This window comes from Ambystoma mexicanum, chromosome 1p, assembly GCF_040938575.1.
Source record: "Ambystoma mexicanum isolate Mex_15411 chromosome 1p, UKY_AmexF1_1, whole genome shotgun sequence".
Taxonomy (NCBI): domain Eukaryota; kingdom Metazoa; phylum Chordata; class Amphibia; order Caudata; family Ambystomatidae; genus Ambystoma; species Ambystoma mexicanum.
In genome coordinates this window covers 1,294,958,949-1,294,980,015 of record NC_090921.1, presented here as the reverse complement: position 1 = coordinate 1,294,980,015, position 21,067 = coordinate 1,294,958,949, and the positions used below count along the sequence as shown (strand labels likewise).

At 48.8% G+C, this 21,067-nt stretch overlaps 1 protein-coding gene across 1 annotated transcript in view; it reads left to right on the top strand.

Annotated features, from left to right (window-relative positions):
- The first annotated feature begins 17,205 nt into the window (after positions 1 to 17,205).
- The window catches only part of TRPM4 (transient receptor potential cation channel subfamily M member 4), a 386,617-nt gene continuing 382,755 nt past the window's right edge, over positions 17,206 to 21,067 (top strand). The window contains exon 1 of the mRNA XM_069605669.1: positions 17,206 to 17,406. Coding sequence (XP_069461770.1) covers positions 17,380 to 17,406 — 27 coding nt within the window. The 5' untranslated portion in view covers positions 17,206 to 17,379. The remainder of the gene's footprint in view (positions 17,407 to 21,067) is intronic.

Below are 21,067 nucleotides of genomic sequence, written 5' to 3'. Positions count from 1 at the left end.
CAGAGTCACTGTACACTGTCACTTCCTGGTCTGTGTGATTCTCAATTGCGAGTATCAACACCAATAATTCTGCAGCTTGTGCTGAATAATGAGACGGTATTCGTGCACTCAGCAACGCCTGTGTATCTTTGCCCATCGCTTTGATCGATTCTCGAAGAACTGTCAATGAAAATAATTTCTCCTCCTGCCAGTGCATTCTCTTTCACCCTGGGAATTTCATCATAGAATTCTTCATAATTTGCGCAGTCATGTATTGGCTCTCCTTCAGTGACTGGCTCTGCTATGACAATAACTGGGTTCACTATCTTACATCGGACTATTTTAATCAATGGATTTGATATGATCACCTCATAAGCACAAGCTCTCTGAGATGTTAGTGTGCCCTTTGGTTTCTCTAGAATAGCAAATAGTGAGTGCTCGACGAACAAAATCATGGAGCATCCCATTACAATCGTAGTAACCTTCTCAATGGCGAACGCTGCGGCAGCTAAACTTTGTTCGCACAGGAAATGGCCTCTCATCACTGGGTCCAAATTCCCACTATAGTATGCCAGGGGCTTATACCCCAATGTGGTTCTCTGTGTGAGAACTGCCGTCACAATGCTGCCATTTGTGTGCGAGCACAGGTAAAATTCCTTGGCATAATTGGGGATTCCAAAAGCTGGTGCTGTGCAAATTGCTTTTTTAAGTTCAGTAAATCCTTCCTCCATGGTCTCAGACCATTCAATCTTTTCTTTCGTCACCTGGGCTTTCTTTAGGGCCTGAAGCAAAGGCTGGGTGTACGAGCTGTAGTCGAAAACCCATGTCCTGACTTAGTTTGCATAGGCCTAGGCAACTCTCCATCTGCTTTACCGTGTGTGGCTTGGCTGCGTTTAGTATGGCTTCAGCTCTTTCTGGGGTAACTCTTTTTCCCTCATGTGAGATCAGCTGACCGATGTAGAGTACTTCTCGTTGACAATATTGTAGCTTTTCCTTGTCAACCTTATATCCTTTCTCAGCCAATGTAGTTAATAGCTGGACAGAATCGTGTCTGCATTGCTCCTCTGTCATGCTGCAAATTAAGATGTCATCCACATATTGCAGGACAACACTTTCTAATGCAATATTGCTTAGGTCCATCTGTATGACTCTGTTAAAGATAGAAGGAGACTCACAGTACCCTTGGGATAGCCTTGTGCTTTTCAGACGCATCTGTTGGAACGTAAAAGACATCAGTGCTTGTGAGTCACGGGGCAACGGGATTGAGAAAAATGCTTTTTTCAAGTCAATCACCGTGAAATATCTTGCCTCAACAGGTATGTTACATAGAATTGTAGCCGGGTTCGGGACTAAAGGGAACTCGGCCTCAACAAAATCATTTATGGGCCATAAATCCTGAATTAGCCTCCAAGACCCTCCCTTTGATTTTTTTGATCGGATAAACTGCGGTGTTGCATGAGTATTCTGACGTCACTAAGATACCTTGTTCCATCATAGCAGAAATTGTCTTAAAAATTCCTTCATTTGCCTCCCTGGACATGGGGTATTGCCGTGCTTTTGGTAAAATTTCTCCTGGCTTCAGTTTGATTTTCACCTCTCTGACTCCTTTCAATGAGCCTACGTCATAGGGGCTGTAGTCCATACTGAGACAGGCACCTGGGCCATGTCGTCTTCAAAATATTGAGGACGGTTTTGTGCTAACATCATTCTCTGAGGCACTTCTCTTTTGATCATTCTCACCCAAAAGGTGAGGCTCACTTCAACTGTTGTCTCTCTCATATCTGCTTGCTCACTAAACAGATCGTCATCAGTGACGTCAGTCAGTCGGTATCCTTCTTCAATGGCGATTACTGTGCACCATTGTCGGCCTTCATCGTCATAACCATCAATGAAAGCCATTTTCTCTCGTACAGCATCTGTGTGTATTACCAAGGGAAATACTTGTCCCTTTTCCTCGTGCATAGGTATTCTTGGCCTGAATAGAAATTCATCTGGAGTCCTCATGATGATGTCTGTAAGGTCTGGCAGCCCTGCCATTAGCACGCGCATTCCGTACGTGAATATTTCGGGCTCTAATGGTACAGCCCTCATGGCTGTGTGTCCTGCGTATTATCCAATCATTTTGCATACGTTTGAATAGTGCATTCCTCGAGTTGAACATATTATGCCCTCCTCCGTGAACGAGATTGTCATATTTAATTTTGTCATTAGATCTCGACCCAAAATGTTTACTGGGGTTTGTCGTGAATATTATAAAGGCACATTCATTTCACATTCTCCTATAGAGACTGGAAGTGCGTTTGTAAAGGGAACACAACTTGTAGCTTCTGTGAAACTCTGAGTATTAATGGCATTGCCGGACAAGGAAAACTTGCCTTCACGTATACATGAACATGTTGCGCCCGTGTCAACTAAGAAGGAATTTTCTTTATCCCCTATAACGACATCCACCCTTGGTTCCCGGTGCAGGTCGGGTGTCATTGATAGGATAGAACACATCAGAGTTCCCAGTGAGCTGTACTAGTCCATATACGGTTTGGCCCACCTCGTGCTGATGGATTTCCCCCATTATCAGTGTTACCCCTTATTCCAGGGTTTGCAGCCTGTCCTGTATACTCACTGTCGGTGACAGTTGCCTCGGTGCCTGTTGGGACTGTCCTTGTGGAAAACTCACTGAATTCTGAGGCTGTATACCTTGTTGTGTTCCTGGTGCCTGTTGGTGCACTGTGTGATTCTGTGCGATCCCCTGCTGTAAGAATGCAGGTGGATTCGCCATACCTGCTCCTATCCCTTGGCCGTTCTGCATCCTGCCTTGATTTCTGCATGTGTGCGCTAAGTGCCCTGTCATCCCACACAATCAACATACTGGCAGTGGTCGGATCATTTGCCCATTTGACATATCTTGATTGCCATTTTGCATATTTTGAAAACCTCCTTGATTACTCTGCCATCCTCTTCCTCTAAATCCTCTTCCCCTGGGGTGCGGTATTAACTGTGGTCACACCAGGGTAGCCTTCCCGTGTCCACACGTCGTCTGCTCTATCACCAAGTATGGCGATTAAGAGACCCTGGATATCCCCTATGGCTAACGTGTTCTCTCCTGTCATTTGTTCTAGCTCGTGTATCCATTTTCCGGCTGTTGATGCCAACATTGGAAGCTTGTTTTTCAAGTTTTCTCGATCCATGTGTGGCCATGGAGTATACTGTGGTCTCGCCCCTCCTTTCTCGAGCAACGGAAATTGGGATGTGTATTTCTCGTCCTCCTCTCTCATTGATCTTCTGTCTATTGCAGGTGTAATATTCCAGCATCGCCATCTACCAGGCAATGACCTAAGTCGGCTCATGTAGGATGGTGGCGACACCCCCCTCTGACCGCGAGATGTTTCTTAATGCTGATCCCTCTGTGTAGATGCCCTAGAATCTAACCATCTTATCCCTTTCCTTCCTGAGACTCGCTTTTTGCATCTTCCATCCTTTTCTTTTTCCTCATGCTGTTCCCTTTCAGCGTCAGACATCGTCTGCGCCCAACTCGTACAGCTTCCTGCATCATCTTTGTTCCTGCTTATTTCTAATCTATCCAGGGACAGTTCCCGAATCCCACTACTTCTGGAGACATCTTCAGTGTCGTAGAGTTGAGTGCTTTCCAAGCGCTCGTCTTCCCCCTCCCCTTGGGGTACTTGTTCTAGCCACATTTTGTCTTATATTCTATCGATTGTTTCTCCGATGCTTCTGGTGTCGAAGTCATCCTTGATATTCGCCCTAGACGTACCTGGTACTGAATCATACTCAGGAAATAATTTTTCTATATGTTCCCAATCTACTACTGGCTCAGGTTTTTTAAGCTCTCTTTCCAGATATTCAAGCTCACGTGCTCTCTGTCTTCGCTTTTGTTCTATATCGTGATCGAACTCTCTATGCTTCCTCACTTCCTCTCTGCCCCTATTCCTCCTTTTTCTTTTCGTCCCTACTCTCATTTGCCCTTCGGATCACCTCATCCCTTCTTCTCTTTATTCTTTTCTCTCTTATTCTTTGCTCTTCCTCTAACTTACGCTGTGTCATGATTCTCCGAGCATGCCCTTTTTGGACTTCATGGTCCATGATGCACCGTGGTGCTAATTCCGCGGTCCTACCAACATGGCCGGCGCTTTCCGAAGCGCTGCAGTCTAGCCTTTTCTTACTACGTTCAGCTTCCTAGAAAAAGGCCACGCCTCTGTGCTTCGTGCTCTCCTTGTTACCCTATTTTCTTCTTTCCACCCTGGTGCCCATTTCATCTTTCTCTTTACCTGTTTTCATGGACTACTCCTGGAATTCCCTAGTTCTCGGATTAAGTGCCTGACTCCTTCGAGCCGACTCATCAGCATCCTGGTTCCTCGTCCGGATACTGAACGCTTCCGTTTGGAAGGCTGCAACCTCACGCTGGACTTCGAAGACCTGCGTCCAGTTTTATATAAGTCCCAGACTGTAAGGAAGAAGGAAGTTGCGTCACAAGAAAGGAAAAACAGGTGAGAAGGGGAGAAACTTGTGACAGATTGAGACGTGTCAAACCAGATACAAAGACAGATATGGAAGCTGCAGTGCAGGACCTCATGAGAGGCATGCAGGAATTAACTGCTGAAGTTCAGAACCTTAAGGCTGAGAATGCTGCATTAAAGCAGCTTGTCTTGTCCAGGGATTCTGCTGCCAAGGAAAGTGTCCTGTTAGGGGGAGTAGTAGACAAACACGACGGATAATCAAAGAATCTATGTGCCTTCCTAGATTCCTGTTTGGTACATTTCACTTTCAAACATTACTATTTTTCCACCCCACAAGCTAAGGTTGGCTTCATGATATCTCATCTCACGGGCAATGCCTTAACCTGGGCTACTCCCTTAGTCAATGCTGGCGATGCTCTCCTGGATGATTACGATGGGTTTGTGGAAGCCCTCAAGGCCATGTTTGATCGCCCTGAGCTTGTGTACAGTGCTCAGGAAAGATTGCTCGAATTCCAACAAGGGACCCAGGACATGCTCGCATATGTGACACGCTTCAAACAGTTAGTCAAAGAGGCTAATTGGTCCCCGGAAGCCTGCTTTACCCTCTTTCGAAGAGGTTTAAATGAGGAGATAAAGGACGAGTTAGCCAGAGTAGCTCGCCCCAGCTCCTTTCAAGCTCTCCTGGACCTCTCTCTACAGATTTATTTCCGGATCCAGGAAAGAAAGGCGGAGAAGAGGAAGACTAAATCGACATCTCCTAAGCCAGCCACGAACTATCCTGGTTCTAAAGAATCAACCGTTACTCAAGCCTCTGAACCTGAACCAATGCAATTAGGAGCCTTCCGGGGACCTATTTCCCCCAGGAAAGGACCCGTTGGATCAACTCTGGGCTATGCATGTATTGGGCCTCTGATAAACACCTTGTAAGAGAATGTCCTATAGCGCCACCTCGGCGTTCGGGAAACGCCATCTCCCGATCCTAGGCGGAGCACAGCTTCGGGAGAAAGACGTTTGCTCCTCGTCTATTCCCTCCTTGAAATCTCCTGGACAGAACACTCTTGTGATCCTGCAAAAAATCCTATCCTTTTAGAAAGAGGATTCCTACCCCATCCTGGGTTTAGTGGACTGTGGTGCCATGGGCATTTTCATAGACCATGATTGGGTTGTCAAACATCACATCCCACGAGAAACCAAGGAAGTAGTACAACCGGTCAAAGCCATTGACGACAGACCCTTGTCTTCTGGACCCATAACCCACCAAACAATCATCAGGAAATTATCAAATTTGACATCATTAAATCGGCTCATTATCCTTTGGTTTTGGGCATGCCTTGGTTACAGAAGCACAACCCCTACATCAATTGGGCAGCAGGTTCCTTGTTTCTCGGTTCTGAACATTGCATGTCCCATTGTTTATCCCTTACCACCTTGCCACACCCTTCAGAAGACCTCCAGGAACCTCAGCAATCCTCAGTAACTGTCTCCAACATCATCCAGATCCCCCAAGCTTACCAAACATACTCAGATGTGTTTTCAACAGCCATTGTTCAATCTCTCCCACCTCACAGGCCTGAAGATTGTGCCATTGATACAGAGCTTCAGCTGTGATTCCTTTTGGAAGAATGTTCATTTTGTCTGAACCAGAAAAAATGGCCCTCCGAGAATACTTGGACACCAATTTAACAAATGGAACTATTCGACCTTCTAAGGCCCCGGCTGGTGCTTCTCTCTTCTTCGTCCCTAAAAAAGACTCCAAGGAGCTTAGACCATGTTTGGATTACCGTGGCCTCAACCAATGCACCCTACCCATTACCTCTTATTTCGGACATCCTGGAGGCAGTGAGGAATTCTGTCATCTTCACTAAACTTGATCTCAGGGGTGCCTACCATCTCATTCATATAAAAGAAGGCGATGAGTTGGAAACAGCATTCAGAACTCCCTTTGGCCACTTTGAGTATCTGGTAATGCCCTTTGGTCTTGCTAATGCCCCCGCTGTATTCCAACGTTTCATGGATCGGGTTTTCTCCGACATGTTGTTCCTTTTCCTCATTGTATACCTAGACGACATACTGATTTACTCCAAGGAACCTCGGAAACACCAAGAACACGTTAAGGCAGTTTTACGTTTACGTGAAAATAAGCTCCTGGCCAAACCTGAAAAATGTCTTTTCCATGTATCAACCGTTTACTACCTTGGGTTTGTTCTTAGCTCTAAAGGTATCGGAATGGATCCTTCCAAGGTTGATTCCATCCTATCTTGGCCTGTTCCTACTACTGTGAAACACATTCAATAATGATATGATATGATATGATATGATATGATATGATATGATATGGCATATATCACGTGCCTATACACAAGTGTTTCGAGGCGCGACAAGGAAAGGGAGGGGAACAGAGGGAAGACAGACAGTGATCCTACTAGGCCAGGTGTCATTCAGATCGCGCAAGTGCGTGGGAAGGGGGAAAGGAAAAGTGCGTGGGTGAAGGGAGAGGGGAAAAGTGCAGTATATGGGATAGTAGAATAAATAAAATAAATAAACGGCCAGATGGTGGCAAGTGCAAGGTAAGAGCAGAACATAAGTGCTAGTAGGGGGACTGTTGGGATACAGAATAACAGTCCCCAGGTGCGGGGGTTGCCAGGGTGGCAGTGCAGGGGTGCAAATGGCAGGGCCTGGGCCCGAGATCAGAAAAGAAAATAACCTGTGCAGTTTCAACCAGGAATTCAGCAGGGGAGAGGGGGAGAGAAAGCAGAAGCAAAGAGGAGGGTTTTGAGGTGCTTCCGGAACCGGAGATGGTTCTCCTCATGTTTCAGGGAGGCAGGAGGGCCTTCCTGGGGCTTGCTAACTTTTACAGGAAGTTCATACCCACGTTTTATGACATTGTACACCCTATTGGAACACATTTAAAGAAATACACTCTGTTTCAGTGGGCCTCAGCTCAGGAGCCGGCCTTTCAACGATTGAAATTGGAATTCACTCGAGCTCCCATCCTAGCTCAACCTGATACAGACCGACCCTTCCTAGTTGAGACTGATGCATCCGACTACGCCATCGGAGCAGTCTTGAAACAAATACTTGATGACAAGATGGAACATCCCATTGCCTATCTATCCCGTACTTTGACTCCCAGTGAAACTCATTATTCCATCCTGGAGAAGGAGTTGCTAGCCATCCGACAAGCCTTCACTGACTGGCGTCATCTCCTTCTGGGAGCCAAACACCCAGTACAGGTTTGTACGGATCATCGGAACTTACAAGTCTTACAATCCCTGGAATGCAGAAAGAGCCGTCAGGCCCGCTGGGCCTTCTTTTTTGCCCAATACCAGTTTCAAATTCTTCCCTTTCCTGGAACACATAACATCATAGCTGATGCCTTGTCCTAACGTCCTGATTACGCGCCTCATGAAGCACGCTCCTTTCCCAAGATGTTTCTGGACTCTGTAATTGTAGCCCAAGCTAATTCTCTCCTGGAGGACATTCGTGCTAAGACACCTTCTTCCGAACTCTGGGAAGAATACGAAAGGAACAATCCTAGGAACCTCCAGCAGAAAGACGGTTATCTTTTCAAGGAAAACCGGCTGGCAGTACCCACACAGGAACTCAGACAAAGAATCACAAGACTATGTCACAATACCCTCCATTCAGAACATTGAGGTATCACCACCACCCTCCATCTTTTACAAAGACATTTCTGGTGGCCACGGATGAAAGACGATGTAAGAACCTATGTCCAACCCTGTGCAGTCTGTAACCAGAACAAACATGATAACAGAAGACCAGCAGGTCTCTTACACCAACCAGCAATGCCAACACAACCATGGGAAATCATTGTCACAGATTTTATCGTAGAATTTCCCCCATCCAGAGGATACACGACCATAATGGCTACAATCGATCTGTTCACACACATGGCTCACTTTACACCCTTGCTCAAGATACCATCTGTCATGAACCATCGGACTCGTCCCTTCTGGACTTCCTGGTCCCTGACCCATAGAGGCTTACACTCAGCAGTACATCCAACATGGCCACCGACCGCGGAACGCTTCACACCAGTTTCCGTGTCGCACACATCACATTCTATAAAGCGGCCATGCCCCCGCGGCTCTGCGCGTCTTAACGCTACTGTTTACTGTGGTTGACGTGTGCTGCCGAAGTTCGCTCTCGTTAACTTCTTGTCCCTGGTGCCTGGCTCCATTGAACCCTCCACCTACCTCCTTTCCCTTGCCCTCCTTTTCATCCCGAAATCTCTGCGTACACTCTGCCGAGTGTAAGCTTCGCTGTTTCCAGGAATCCACGGACATTTTGAACGAGCCAGGACTCGGATAGCGGAACGCACGCTGGAACCCAAGGACATTCCCACAGGTTTATATAAGACCCGTACTGTACGCAGGAAGACTCCATTGAAGAAAGAACACAAACAGGTGAGAAGGGGGAAACCTGTGACACAATCTTCATCTGAATTGGCTGGTATTTTCCTGGAACACATATTCAGACTTCATGGACTGCCTTCCAAAATCATCTCTGACATAGGCCCCCAATACATATCCCAATTTTGGAAACAACTATGTAGAATATTGGGAATTCAGCATGCGTTGTCTTCAGGATTCACCCACAAACCAATGGAGCAACAGAACGAGTCAACCAGACCCTAGAGCAGTATCTTCACTGTTTTGCCACCAAAGTCCAGGATGATTGGTCACTTCTGATTCCTGTAGCTGAGTTCACTTACAACAATTCGGATCGTTCAGCCATTAAAACCACTACGTTCTTCTGTAGCCAGGGATTTCATCCTTCAGTTCTACCATCCATCCTGCCCCATCCTACCCCAGTCCCTGTGGTCAATTCTTGGATCAAAATGTTAATCAATGTCCGAAAAGACGCCAAAGAACAACTGGAAAAGGCCAGGATAGATGTCAAACGTTATGCAGACACCAAAAGAAGACCAAGCCCTCCTTATGCGGTCGGAGACAAAGTTTGGTTGTCCTCGAAACTTCTTCCTCGACATCTACAACCAAATAAATTGGCCCCTAAGTATTATGGACCCTTCTCCATAAAAGAAATCATTAATCCAGTAGCCTACCGGCTCCAGCTTCCGGATTCTTGGAAAAGGATTCATCCAGTATTCCACACTTCCTTGCTGAAACCATAAACAACTTGAGTTTGAGGTCTCCAGGATATGTGATTCCAGATACAGACGCGGCCAACTCCAGTATCTGGTGGAATGGAAGGGATACCCTCCCAGTGAGCGCACCTGGGAACCAGTCTCAAACATGAATGCCCCTCGCCTGTTACAAAGATATCATCGGATCCACCCAGGCAAACCCGAAGGTGCCAAGCTTAGGAGGAGGCATGCTGTCATGATTCGCCGAGCACGCCCTTTTTGGACTTCATGGTCCATGATGCACCGCAATGCTAATTCTGCGGTCCTACCAACATGGCCGGCGCTTCCGAAGCACTGCACTCCAGCCTTTTCTTAATACGTTCAGCTTCCTAGAAAAAGGCCATGCCTCCGCGGTGCCACGCGTCTCAACGCTACTGCTTGGTGTAGCTAGACGTGCGTTCTGAAGTTCGCTTCACGCTCTCCTTGTTACCCTATTTTCTTCTTTCCATCCTGGTGGCCATTTCATCTTTCCCTTTACCTGTTTTCGTGGACTACTCCTGGAATTCCCTCGTGCTCGGTTTAAGTGCCCGACTCCTTCGAGCCGACTCATCAGCATCCTGGTTCCTTGTCCGGATACTGAACGCTTCCGTTTGGAAGGCTGCAACCTCACGCTGGACTCCGAAGACCCGCGTCCAGGTTTATATAAGTCCCGGACTGTAAGGAAGAAGGAAGTTATATCCAAGAGCGTGACAAGAAAGGAAAAACAGGTGAGAAGGGGAGAAACTTGTGACACGCTGCTCCTGTCTGTTTTGCTCAATGGCTGCTTTCTGCTTTCGATCGTGCTGCCTTTCTAGCTCTTCACGACATAACTATTCTCGTCTGTGTTTATCTCTTCTCTTTATCCTGTCATCTCCCAATCCTTTTTCTTTTGACCTCTCTTTCCCCTGTACATTGTCTAACTTCTCCTTTTGTTTCGCGTCATCAATGCCCTTGCTGTCGAGTTTCAATAGAATCTGCCCTCCTATCCATTCATTCTGTGCAAGTGCTATCTCATCAGTTCTATCCTTGCTTCCTTTCCATCTTTTTCCTTCTCTCTCCTTGTCGAGAGTTGCACTTGTCTGCGTCTGGTCTCTTCTCTCGTAATCGCGCCTCTCCTTGTCCCTAGGGACTTTGAGGTGAAATCTCTATCTTTATCCAAATTTTTGTCACTACTTTGAGTAGGTGACTCGTATGCTGGGTTGCTATATCCTGTGGCTGCTTTCAATTCTCTCGGCGGGTATAACCCTTCTCAATCTTTGTTTCAGATGAGGCAGGTGGCACTGTGGGTGTCTCACCCCCGTCTGTGCATACATTAAGTATCCAATCTATTGGCGGCTCCTCTTCCTTTTCCTGTTCATACATTTTCCAAAGCTCTAGAATAGCTAGGCGTTTGTCCAACTTTTTGCCCGTGTATGTGGCGTGAAAGTATGTCGTCATGTGTTGCAAAACATTTTTAGATAAGGACCCGCCCTGTGGCCATGGCATAAACATTTTGTGAGCGGTTCCTTTAACCCACTCTGTACTGTATTTTTTCAGCTTAGGTGCATGTTTCGGCAACTGTTTGCACATGTGTGCTAATGGAGTTATGTCTTCCATGCTTCAATCTGTTCCCTTTCCATATATATATATCTGGTCAATGCTTTACGTGACTTAAAGAATTTCCAACAATATGAGCAAGCACCAATCACTGCAAGCTCCAATCCCAATTTTTCCACAAAATGTTATCTCTTCTATTTCACTCAATAAACATCCATTCATACACCACAATATCTTAGTCACTTAATCGCATAAGTTTTGTGTCAATACCTTTAAAAAAAACTTTGACTCATGACGTCACAACACTCAACACATAAGACAGACGTTAACAGACTAGACGAACTCCAGCTGGTCACATGTATCTCTGCCTCTAAAGTTACCCCGACATGGAGTTTAAACTTATCCCTTTCACAGCATCTTTAATCGCTGTGATAGCCTATTCGTTCAACTTCATTTGGGACTATGGATACAAGTTTCTTCTAGCCGCTACATTAAAGCATAGGAATTAGGCGAATCCTTTCTCTTCTCGGGTGTCCCTGCTTCTATCATTCTCACGCAGACCTACTCCTCCTTTGAATGACTGGTCTGCAGGCTCCTGGCCTGTCTCTGACTGTGGCCACCCTCTACAGGCTGCCTGGCCAGGTCACCCTCTTCCTCTCAGAGTGGGCTGACCTCTCCTCTTCTCTCTTTGCCTCCGCCACTCACCTTCTCTGCAGAGATCTGAACATCCACGTGGATGCTTCTAATGCCTCTTCTGGGCTCTTCCGCAACCTCTGCAACACTGTCTTTTCATTATACGTTCTGGCTCGACACACTCTGCTGGACACACCTTGGATGGTCTCATCTCCTCAGACTTCCTCCTCTCTAACCCTCTAACCACTCCTCTCTCTTGGACTGATCCCTTTCTGCTCTCCTCCCACCTGAAACTCTCAGTCCCTCAGGCTAAGCCTACCCCAGCACTGCCACCTACCTTCTTGGTCATTCGGCCCATGAAGTGTGTGTCAGTGGATGCCTTTGCTGCTACTTTCTCTGCTCCGCCTGTGGCTGATCGCTGACTCACATTCTGACACAGCCCTCTCTAACCTGCATCTCTCATCTCCAACACTCTGGACGTCCTTGCCCTTGTCATGAGAATCCATCTGAAGCCTACCTCCAAGTGCACCTCTTAGTATGACTCCCACCTCGCCGCCCTGAAACGCAGGTCCAGGGTGGCTGAGAGGAAGTGGAGGGCTTCCGGGGCATCCTCTGACAAACTGCCCTGCCACCTGCTCCAAAGACAATACAGATTCTCTGTCCTATCCTAGAAGAGAGCCCACATCCAAGCCTGCATCTCTGCTGCATATAAAAACATGGTGTTATGACTTGATGGTCGTGAAGATTATGGGGACTCTGTCCACAAGTACCACTCAGGAAGATAGAAATAACTCCCTGAGCGCTCCTTGAGGCCACAAGTTTTTTGAGTGCCAGAAATGCCAGGAACCAGGATCACCGGAGACCCCCTGACCGCTGTAAGGTAAGCAATGGGTAAGTACAATGGCAAGCGAAACAATGAAAACAGGGCGTAAATGAATACCAAGGGATTTACCAAGATGGAGGGGTCTGGGTTCTGAACAGCACAGATGGAATGGAGGTGTTCCGCGCAGCTGCAGAGTGCGACAAGCAGCAGCGGGCAAGGTGTCACACTGGAAGGCAATTGAGATGGTATAGCTCTTCAAAAACCTGCGTGGGCGGGTAGAGTTGGAGATCTGTATGCAGTCCGTGAAGAGTTCCAAGGTCGAGACCAGCCATGTGCATCGAAGCCAAGGGCAATCCAAAGGAATCCAAAAAACAGTCCAAAGAGTCCTGAAACAGCGGAGCAATACGATGACCAAGAGCTTGACAAGAGGAATCCAGGAAAACAGTCCGTGGTCCAGTACCGTGAGAGAAATACAAGAAGACGCCGAACAGTGCTCAAATGGATCAGCTGTGAAGCACTGAATGAACGTTCCCTCTCAGGTTTTGAATGGGCAGAGGAGTGTCATGTGGCCCCGTCACATGATGCGCAATCCGGCACGTTCCCTCGTCACATGACCCAAAGTATCAATATGCTGCCGGGTCTTCCTGGAGGCGTGATGATGCAGCAGGAGGAGTCGGCGGCTCCTCCGGCCGGCTGCGCGACGCCAGGGTAGCTGCCACTGATAAGGTGAAAGTAACAGGTGAGTATGCCCATTGCCAAAAGGATGCCTTTGTGTGCCCTTCCTTTATATTATAACCCGCCGCCGCTGCCACACTGCCTGAGGGAGTGGAGATGTGGGGGTAGAAGGGGAATGTGGACCAGAACCAGAGAGGGAAGGAACGGTAGACCTATGGGTGCTCATCCGCGGGGTGTGACCAGCGGACGGCGTAACACATGGCTGAACTCTTTAAAATCTGAAAGGAGCTGGCCAATCCTGTTGCAGTCTCCACATCTCCTGTTCCCTCCCAGGCCCTCTGTATGGCTCTGGCTTCTCACTTCACCACTAAAACGCAGGGCATTCTGTCCCCGCTCTCCTCTTCCTCTCTCTCGACCTCTCTCAGCCCCTGTCTAGCCCCCTCTGCCTCTCTTCCTCTCTTCTCCTCTTTCTCTCTGAGAACACCTGAAGATGTTTCTAGACATCTCCGATCTATGAAAGTGTTGTCCAAACAGAACTTCCAGAACCATCAAGGAGCACATTGACACCCTCGCTCCAGCCTTGACCGATTTCTGCAATCACTCTTTTGCCACTGGATCTTTCCCCTATCTTCTCAAGCACTCCCTTGCACACCCCCTCCTAAAAATGCTTTCTGCAGATCCTACTTGTCCGTCAAACTATCGCCCGATCTCCATCACTCCTTTCTTGGGCAAACTCTGGAAAAAGCTGGCCATCTCCCAGTTTGCTCTCCACAATGAATCTGTTGGTTGTTACTTCAGAGCAGCCAGAGGCATGGAAATTGCTCTCCTGAACACCCGTGAAGATCTACTTGCTAATATGGACTCAGGCCGTCCTTCTGTCCTCATCATCCTTGATCTTTTCTCTGCTTTGAAACAGTCGTTTTTGCCATCCTGATCAATCAACTCTGTGAGAGCCTGGGCATCACGGGTCAGGCCCTGGCCTGGTTGACCTCCTTCCTCCTGGACTGACCCCCAGGGTCTAACTTGGGACCTTTCTCTCCACCACCTCCCTCTCCACATGTGGTGTTCCCCAGAGTTCTGATCTCTCACCCTGGCTCTTCAATGTCTACTTGGCTCCTTTGGCCCACCTGATCTCTACCTTCTCCTCTAATTTTCAGTGTTATGCTGATGGCACTCAGCTGTCTTTCAAGCTTCTCTCAGCCTCGGTGTCCAGTCAATTGGTCGACAGCAAACTGGTCGACTGCAATTTGGTCGACACCATTTGGTCGAATGCCAAATGGTTGAATTTTTTTTTTTTTTTATATATGTGTTTTGTGGGTTTTCGTGTGGGGAAAAAAAAAAGAAAAAAAAGGGGGTTGGGGGGGGGGACCCCCAAAAAAAAACAAAAAAGGGGTAAAAAAAAAAAAAAAAAATTCGACCATTTGGCATTCGACCAAATGGTGTCGACCAAATTGCAGTCGACCAGTTGTCCTGTCGACCAAATGTTTTCGACCAATTGACTGGTAACCCTCAGCCTCCTCTTCTCTCTTGCTCATTCCTGACTGTCTATCCAGGATTCAGGACTGGTGCACCTCCAACGATCTCTGCCTTAATGCCAGTAAGAGAGCATTCCTTCTCATTGAGACTCCTGCTCCCACGTTCCCTCTATCATTCTGGCCGCCCTCCCTGGGCCCTCTTCCTTTGCCTTCCTGTGAGGCAAAGAACCTTGGTGTCATCTTCGACTCCACTCTCTCCTTCTCTCCTCACATCAAGGACCTTGTCAAGAAGTCACACTTTCAGCTGCACCTCCTCAGAATTTCTCTTCCTTTTCTCACTTTCCCCCAGTAGCCCACAGTCTCCAGAGCCCTGGTTCTCTCTAGACTGAACCACTGCAATAGCCTCTTTCTCATCCTACCCTCCTCTACTCTCCATCTTCTGCAACTAATCCAGAACAGGACTGCAAGACTTGGCCTCAAGCCCCGGGACTGTATGTTTCCAGCCCTGAAATCTCTCCACTGGCTTCTGTGGCTGCAGGGGTCATGTTCAAGACCCTGTGCATCGCCCACAAGGCTTTGTTGGGCCGGGGCCCGCACTACATACAAGTCTCTCTTCCTAAATACCTTCCCTCTTGAGCCCTTCGCTCGACTGCTTCAAACTCTCTGATGGTCAGACGCTTCCGCAGGCAGGGAGTAGGGGGGCGTAGATCTGTCTCCTCTGCCGATGCCTGCCTCTGGAATGGCCTACCTGCCCCACTCAAACTTGAGCCGGACCACATTATGTTCCAGAAGCATCTCAAGAACATCTTTTTCGCCTCTGCTTTCTCTCTCTCTCTCGCTGAACTACCTATCTGCTGCACCGACTGGTTGCTTGGCTACCCTCAGAGTCTCACTGGGTACCAGGCTCCGCCATGATCAGTCTCCCCTGCACTGCCTCTGGCCCTACCACGCACTTAGGGGCTGAAATTGCAACATTACAGTCCCATGCCCCCTTGCACTTACCCGGAGCCACGCTGCCCTGGCTGCACTTACTCAGAGCTATGCTGCCCTAATTACAATTCCCCTTCCAAGTGCACCCTGACACTTTCCCTTTTCCCCTCCCTCGCACTTGCACGATCTGAATGACACAAGGCCGAGTAACATCATTTGCCTTGTCTTCCCACTGTCTTCCCTCCCTTGTCTTGTCGCGCCTAGAAACACTTGGGTAGAGGCACCTTATAAATTACTTATCATATCATATATTTGCTGCCTGAACAATATAGCCAGGATCCTGCTCACTGGAAGTAGCAATTCCTGCAGGTGCGCGCTGGTAAACTTCCTGCCGTGGAAGTGAAGAACAAGAATTCGCCCTTCCCCCGGAGACCGTGTACAGTGCCTCGCAGCAACCCCAAAGTCAAAGAACAGCCCTGGGGCCCGGTTCTTGCCTTGAACCATTTTTGAGCTGCCCCGGAGCCAGGCATTGTCAGCTTTCCCCTTGTTGCTTTGTGCCAAGTGCCATTGCTGCTTGGACCGCACCATGTGTTGGACCCAGTCGTCCAGCTCCCCAACCCAACACTGAATCATCACCTCGGGAAGCTCCTAGAAGCCTGACTCAGTGCTGTTGAGACCCAAAGTCAGGAAACTAAAGGTATTTGAAGAGGCCTTGTTTCCATGGTTTGGCTTAAAGGACACTATTAACTTTTATGCTCACCTTATCTACCTTTTGAAAGACATTTTAATTAACTTTGACTTTTGCTTCTGAAATCATTCCCCGGGCACCCCTGCATACCAACCCAGAGTGCTCCTTTCATTTAAAGTCTTGTTTTCTCTGTGGTGTTCATTAGAGGGGTGGGCCAATATTGCGTTCATGGGTTGTGTGCATTTGTGGTGGTTTAAAGATCCAAGTTGTACAGAACCTTTGCTGAACTTTCCTTTATGCGTGTGCCACTGTGCTGTTGTTGTTTGTATTGCCTCGCGTCACATCCGCCCTGGAGAGTAGAACATGCTCTTGGCCCCCGTTGCCAGAAGAGGCAAAGGCGGTGCGGCGGTGCACCCTTCAGCTGTGCCTGGTTGGCCTTTTTGAGGCGTCTCACTGCTGGTTTAGTGATAGTGTGGGGCTGCGTGGGGGGGTTTAGCCTCTATGCGTCCCTGCACTCCTGCAGAGCAGGAGTCATTTGGTTACAGGTGGCATGCGACTTGATTGCTGCTCATATTGAAATGAACGGTGCAACGCGTGTTGTTCCTCTCAGAAGGGCTTACATGCGACTCCGCCTGTTCTGCTTCCCAGCGGCCACGTGCAGGAAGCAGGCGCATCAACCTACTGCGCTACCTGACCAGCACGCCCTGTCGCCGGCCTCCCATTGAGGACTCCGTGTTAGCTTCTGGTGAGGTAACCTCTGCTACACACCTTGCAGAGCTGGTTCTCTGGGCGTGAGCGTCTGGGAAGGAGGGGGAGGGGCGAGAGCGTAGGTGTGCATTTCTTCATCCCGAGGCCCCAGAGGTGGGTGGGGCTCGCTCCACTGCAACAGGCAGGTATCAGGGGTTCGGCTGCCTGTGCAGAGCACCTGGAAGTCCTGGGTTGTCCTCCCTTTCCCCGGGGACCAGCGGCACCCCCTCACGCACAGACCCTTGGAGCGCCTCCTGAAGGAGAGGGGCCTAGCCATGGCCAGCCCAGATGAGAGCAAACCGGTAAGCCGTAATCTCTGAGCAAAAAGAGGACTCTGGAGGTCCCCAGACAGGGTGGTCTGTACCTGGACTTCCAGTAGCCCCATTTCAAGTGCGAATGTGTGCAGCCATCTTGACTCTTTTGCATTCTACTAGTTGTTAAACTTTTCGATGGGAAAACTACAAATCCCAGAGTGCTAAAACTGGGGGAAAAAGAATACGGTGAGCTACTGACGCCTGACACGATGTCTGTTCAGATGTTTGCCTATATTTCCTAACATGCCAGTGTGTCCTGAAGGGATGGAGGGCTGGGACAGGGTCAGGCACGTCTCATGTGGGCGACTCTTCCCCCCCCCAGCCCTTCCGGCCTTTGAGTTCGAGGCACCGGCCCATCACGCATGTTCCGAATGCCCCAGTCGTCAGTCCGCCCTTGGGATGGTCGCGGCACACACGCTGCGTGTACCTCTGCAGGAATGCAGGCAGGGCCGCGGGCGCCGGCGCCGACATTCTGACGCCTGTTTATCTGCGTTGCGATGGCGCTGTGCACCGCGGCGTGTGCACTGTCACCCCTGTCCGGCCAGGGTCCCACCTGGGCGGCAGTGTGTCAGGATCGGGTTGGCTGTCATGCAAATGTTGGCACTGGGCCGAGACAGCAGCACCGCGCTAGTGTTTGCTGGCTCCCTGCACTTCTGCAGGCTGGCTTGAGTTCTGAAGTGCGCACCCCACCTCGTCTTTAAGACCCAGAGCAGAGACTTGGGGCCTCAACATGACTTCTGGGGCAACTGTAAAAACAGAGTTCATGAGTATAGCTGTGTGATCAAAACAGGTGCTCTTTTAACTGCCTCAGTGGGCCTTTTAAATGTGATGCAAATTGCCAGGCGAGATCCGTGGCTGTTAACACTTGCATGTCCGGCGTAGCCCACTTTCGCCCAATGCATTTTCGGCAAATGTGTTTTTTAAAATGTATTTGTAAACATTTTGTGCCGATTTTTTTTTTAGCACGCTTTTGGTATAATGCATGTGGCAAGTGGGGGTAAGGTATATATGGGGGTGCAGGGTCGGAATAATAAGGGGAGATGCGGGGGTTGTCTCAAAGAAAGTGGAACATTTGGCTAAAATGCTTTTGTCGCAGAATGTGCAGCAAAGGTTCACTGATCCGCACGCCCAGGACCCTCTTAGTGCCATGTTGCTTCGGGGTGCACTTGCAGTACAGAAACCCAAGTGGCCCCAAAGAGTGAAACCAGTCTTTCCTTGTACTCTCTGCCTTGTGTAAAGAGTGAATGCCGCCTGCAAGGTGTGCTTGGCAGACTGCAGGTGCCGGTGGATTCCTATGGAATCCACTTGCTTTCAGCAGGGGGCCCTTGGAGGTGGATTCCATGGGAATGCATTCCACTTTACAATCTCATGCAGGCATAAAATGAAGTGCGCCTTCAAGAGGGAGGAGGAAAGCGTAGCGATTAACACAAATCTGCACCGTGCCCCTTCTCAGCCTTCAAAGGACTTAAACATGGGGCGGCGCGTGCCATGAATCAGACTGCTGATCTCAGAGATGCAGGGAAACCACCGCTACTACCTATCGGCAGCTTTTGATCTGGTTGACCATAATACCCTCTGCCACATATCATCATCATCATCATCATCTGCCAACTTCTCACCGAAGGCCACTGCTTGGATCGCGTCCTTCCTCCGGGTAGAGTGATGAACGTCTTCTCGGACCAAGCATGCGCCAATCCAGACCTGATGAAACGCTGTGTCCCACAGGGCTCCTGCACCTCTCCTACCCTGTACAACCTCTTCATGCGGCCACTTTTCAACTTCCTGGACAAGTTAGGCATATCTTATACTAACTATGCGGATGACGCGCAGCTACTCGTTGCCCTCACAGGGGACTATGAGGCTGACGGGAAAAATATAAAATCCATTTACTCCAAAATTCAAGCGTGGATGGCAGAACACTGGCACTGCCTCAATGGCGAGAAAACTGAACTGTTACTTATTGGATCCCCGGCAACCTTAAAGAAACTGGACGACAAGTTCAACTCCTTTTACCATTGACAATACCCCTACCTTGGGGGTTTTCTTAGACTCCAATCTTGCCATGAGCAGACAGGTCGGGCGATCGCATCTTCGGCGGCATATCACTCAAAACTGCTCAACGCAGCCAGACCCTTCCTGTCTACTGAGAACTGCCTCGCCATAGCAAGGGCCATAATCGATTCCCGGTTGGACTATTGCAACGCTCTCCCAGTAGTTACTTCCCCCAACATCAGGAAACCGCAGACCATACAGAACGATGCCCTCTGGCCTGCTACCGGCATCTCAAAGAGGGAACATATCTCCGCCACCAGGAGATTAGTCCATTGCCTCCCCATCAAGGAGCAAATTACCCTCAAATCCCTCGCTATTGCACACAAATGTCTTCACAACAAGGGCCCCTCGCCGCCACCTCTCCCAGAGATTTGCTAAACCCATCTCTGACGGACCCACAAGAACGGCATACACAAACATGGTCCCCATTCCTAAAACCTTGAAGACTCTGGCAACTAATTCACCTGCTTGCAACCGCACCACAATGCCTTTGGGCTGCAGTGCACTTTACAAATAAAAAAGTAAAGCGCTGCCCCTTGCTTTTACTCCTTCATGCCCCACACTGCCCCTCGCCAAATGACTCCCTGTGTGATCCTGAGCGGAAATACCTCTTAGGAGTCCATAGTAGTAAGCTTTTCTCAAAGTTTCACTTCCATCCTGAAGCTGAAGGCCATTTCTGTTTTGCTGTGTGGTCCTACAACCAATTTACAGTCCACCACCCCAGCCAATGCGCTCCATCCCTGTGGGCACACTAAGATCCCATCTGGACACATGCCTCGATGCCAGCTGTGGGCATCCTGGGGCCCATCCAGATGTGTTGGCCTGCAGCGCCCATTAGCCATATCCACAATAGTCAATGGTTGGGTATCATGGTAGTTGTGGGCCTGAGCATATGGGGGGTGGGTGGGCTTACCTACCGCTTCCCTATGCCTGTTATACAGGCCGCCAGGAAATGGACGCATGCAAGGTATTCAGGTACTTCCTATTTGCAAGCATCAACACAACAGCAGAGCCATCTTGGATTTCCTCATTGTCCCCACTAACCCTAACTCCGCCCCTTCTCTTCCAGCTCCACTAGAGCACCTATAGACTGTGCAAAAGGCAGTGGTGAGGGGTGTAATTCCAAACGGCAGAAGATGACCAAAGCAGATTCGTGAGCACTTGCCTTTTATCGTATCTACTTCACTTTTGTGAAAAAGCAAGCGCCCTGTTAGCATCTGAATGTGTGCATCATGAATGCACAAACTCTGATACTGTACTCAATTGCACATACGGGGGGGGGGGTGAAGTGGTGTTTCTAGGCATCCCATTTTCCCAAATGGAATATTGGTCATAAAGCCCGTCAAAGCAAGGCATAGTCCTGTGCTTGTTGAGAAGATCCAATATATAGAAGGGTGAACACTGACACTTTTGTACATTGGTCTCCCCCTTGGGGCAGAAGCGATGGGGAACCACTGCTGTCCTGCGTGCATTTTCATCCCCTTGACTGGAACGCAGAAACATCTTTCATTTCTTACCATTGGGTACATAGTAAGAAAGAAATTACCACATTCAATAACTTTTTTTCCGTTCAGTCATTATAATTCACTACTTGAAG